The sequence below is a fragment of the Mandrillus leucophaeus genome, unplaced genomic scaffold, assembly GCF_000951045.1.
Source record: "Mandrillus leucophaeus isolate KB7577 unplaced genomic scaffold, Mleu.le_1.0 Scaffold432, whole genome shotgun sequence".
Taxonomy (NCBI): domain Eukaryota; kingdom Metazoa; phylum Chordata; class Mammalia; order Primates; family Cercopithecidae; genus Mandrillus; species Mandrillus leucophaeus.
This window is the reverse complement of record NW_012104610.1, coordinates 1435399-1439210: the sequence shown is the minus strand read 5'-3', so window position 1 is coordinate 1439210 and position 3812 is coordinate 1435399. Positions and strand designations below refer to the sequence as shown.

General features: G+C 39.2%; 1 protein-coding gene across 2 annotated transcripts in view; it reads left to right on the top strand.

The window, feature by feature from the left end:
• Window positions 1-3812, top strand: part of NUP98 (nucleoporin 98kDa) — a 138305-nt gene that overhangs the window by 56495 nt on the left and 77998 nt on the right. For both annotated transcript variants that reach the window (XM_011993708.1, XM_011993709.1), the window contains exon 14: window positions 3382-3498. In XM_011993708.1, the coding sequence (XP_011849098.1) occupies window positions 3382-3498 (117 nt within the window). The remainder of the gene's footprint in view (window positions 1-3381; window positions 3499-3812) is intronic.

Below are 3812 nucleotides of genomic sequence, written 5' to 3'. Positions count from 1 at the left end.
GACAGTGGTCATTTTGAAGCATAAGTCAGATCATTTCCCTTTTCTGCTCAAAACCCTGAAGTGGTTCACATTTTTTTGCTCAAATAGCGACCAAAGTGCTTACTTTGGCATATAAAAGTCCTCGAAGGTAGGATTTCCCATTACTGCTCTGAACACATCTACCATTCTCTTAATTGCCTACTCCACTCTAAACTTACTGCTTCCTTGCTCTTATTAGGACAGGATGGGCATGCTATTTATTTGGGCCTTTGCGCCAATTGTTCCCTTTGAAACACTTCTCCTCATATATCCGTTTAGCTAACCCTGTCACTCTTTTTTATTTTATTTATTTATTTTTTTTGAGATGGAGTCTTGCTCTGTTGCCCAGACTGGAGTGCAGTGGTGCAGTCTTGGCTCACTGCAAGCTCTGCCTCCCAGGTTCACGCCATTCTCCTGCCTCAGCCTCCTGAGTAGCTGGAACTACAGACACCCACCACCACACCTGGCTAATTTTTTGTGTTTTTAGTAGAGACGGGGTTTCACCACGTTAGCCAGGATGGTCTCGATCTCCTGACCTGGTGAACCGCCCGTCTCAGCTTCCCAAAGTGCTGGGATTACAAGCATGAGCCACCGTGCCTGGCCAGAACCCCGTCACTCTTTACTCACATGTCACATCAATGAAGACTACTCTGACGACCCTATTTTTGGTTTATTTTTTTGTTTTTGAGACACTGTCTTACTCTGTCACCCTGGTTGGAGTGCAGTGGCGCTGTCATAGCTCACTGCACCCTTGAATTCCTGGGCTCAAGGAATTCTTCTGACTTGGCCTCCTGAGTAGCTGGGACTACAGGTGCGTGCCACCACACCTGGCTAATTTTTGTTATTTTGTAGAGACAGGGTCTTGCTGTGTTGCCCAGGCTGGTCTCCTAGCTTCAAGTGAACTCCTAGCTTCAAGTGATCCTCCCACCTCAGTTTCCTGAGTAGCTGGGACTGTAAGTGCATGCTATTGTCCCTGGCTGATTTTTAAAAAATTTTTTTGTAGAGTAATGTTCCTACTTTTTAGTAGAGATGGTGTTTCACTATGTTACCCAGGCTTGTCTTGAACTCCTGGGCTCACACAATCCTCCCACCTCGGCCTCCTGAAATGCTGAAATTACAGCGCAATCCACCATGCTACCTTTATTTGAAATGTTTATTTACTCTCTCTTCCTACCCCCAACCCCAGTTGCTATGTTTCAGTGCATTGCAGTTACTGTTTTCTGTGATGTTCAAATTGTCTCATATTTGGCCATTAAGGAGCCCTTTCAGATTGGCTCCTAAGTCCTTTCCACATGCCTCAGTAGTGTTTGGCAACTTTCTTGCTTGTAGGATTAACTTTGTAAAATTTTGTTCAAGAGTTTTGCCCTCTGTGTTCATTAAATTCCACATACTGCCCCCTCCCCCCCCCCGCCACTGGGGCTTTTTTTTTTGAGATGATGTCTTCCTGTGTTGGTATAAAGATTATGCTGACCTCATGAACAAACTGGAGAGTATTTCCTCTTTCTATTTTCTAGAGATGTTTGTATAAGGTAATAATTTCTAGCTGGGTACAATGGCTCACATCTGTAATCTCAGCACTTTGAGAGACCAAAGCAGGAGGATCACTAGAGGCCAGTGAGACCAACCTTGGCAACAAAATGAGACCCTGTCTCTGAAAACAAATTTTTTTAAAAATTAGCCAGACATGATGGCACACGCCGATAGTCCCAGCTATTTGGGAGGCTGAGGTGGGAGCATTACAGGAGCCCAGAAGTTCAAGGTTGCGGTGAGCTATGATACCATCACTGCACTCCAGCCTGTCTCAAAAAGAAAAGTTGGTAATAAAATCTGATGGTAACATCAGATGTTTGGTACCGGCAATGATACATGGGTCTGAAGTAGTATTTATAAGACTATTTGGGAAAAAAGTATTTAAGAGTTAGAGTAGTAGTCAGCTTTTTCTTTTATATTTTGAGTCACTTTTGATAAGTTATAGTTTTATAATATATATTCATTTCAATAACTAAAATTTCAAATTTATTGGCATAAAGTTGTTTAAAGATACCCTTGTCTTTTTTTTTTTTTTAATCTCAGTGGCATCTATAGGGACACTCACTTTTTCTTTCCTAACATTGATTTTTATTGCTTTTTCTGTTTGACCAGGGATCTCCCAATGTTACTGGTAATTTCAAATAACTAACTTGTGACGTTACTGATGTTCTCGCACCTGTGATTGTTTCCTGTTTCATCAGTTTTTAATTTATTATATTTTATTAATATTTAATCTTTATCTTGTTCCTTTCTCCTTTCCGCTTTGATTTTCAGCTTTCCTTCTTTCAAATATATGCATTTAAATATGTAAATTTTCCTTTTAGTTCAACTCTGGTTTTTTATGTTTTTGTTATTAATTTCTAGATGAAAAGTAAAAAAGGATGATAGCAATAGCAATTCTTAGAAATTTGAGAGTTCCTTTAATGGCCCAGTATATTGTTAGTTTGTAAATGTTCCATGTGTACTTGAAAAGAGTGTGTACTCTGTAGTGAACGAATACAGTGCTCTTACATTAGGCTAAGTTAGACCAGCCTGGGCAACCTGGTGAAACCTTGTTTCAACAAAATATTGGCCAGGCATGGTGGTGGGCGCCTATAGTCACCAGCTACTCTGGAAGTTGAGGTGGGAGAATCACCTGAGTCTGGGAAATAAGTCAAGGCTGTAGTGAGCCATAATCAGTGATTGTACCACTACACACCAGCCTGGGTGACATAGCAAGACTCTGTCTAAAAGAAAAAAGAAAGAAACCTGAACTTTTTAGGTGTTTGTGATCGATCATTTACATCATTTGATATCCAGGATTTTTTTGCATCAGTACTTTCTTGTCATGTTTTTAAAAAATCTCTCTTTGGGCAAACTGAGGAAAGTAAAAAAAAAACTTTTTAGTCAGCAAATATCCATTTACCTTTTTCATTCAAGACAGCATAATGAGTTCTGTGGTGAGACCGCCATACATTTGCACTGCCAAAAGAGAGAGAGCATTTAGAGAGTATACAGATGATTGAAATACAAACATAGTGTGATGAGTGAGCGAAGTGTCTGGATAAGGTGCTTGGGGCTGGGAGGAGGACAGTTTTCAAGGGGATTTTCCACTGTGACTTGAAGGTGTTTAGCTTTATTCTTCTAAAGACGGTAGTGCAGTGTATTTGATGCCTTGTGTTTTGACTATACAATCCTAGGAAGAGTTCATAAATGAAACTTGTTAGGTTATTCTTAGGTGTACAAGAGTTGAGCAAAAGTGCACCATTGGACTCCAGTTTTTAAGATAATGTCTGGGACACATCTGTATGCCTGAGTAATTTTTTTCTTTTTCCTTTGGTTTCTTGTTTATAGGAAGAGCATTAAGAAGTTGGTTTTGAAGAACCTTAATAATAGCAATCTCTTTTCTCCCGTTAATCGTGATTCAGAAAATCTAGCTTCACCATCTGAATATCCAGAAAATGGAGAGAGGTACACTGAATTCTGTTTTGAGTTGTTCTTAGTAGAGAGTCAATCTCATTTTTAAGACATTCTTAGGAGTTTATGAAAATTTTTGAAGTTTGGTGAATATTGCAGAGAAGTATTACAGCTTATGAGCACATAGAAATCAAATCATATTTTTGTGTTTTGAATTCATTAAACCTTAAAATTATTGGAGTTCTGATTCAGTGCTTCAGAACTATTTTGGTATTTGTGTATCTTGTTTTGGACAGGGTTAGCATGTATTTGACACCCTTCAGCCCTTTAAAATAAGGAATATTTTGTCTGATGATTTTCTTTCTTTC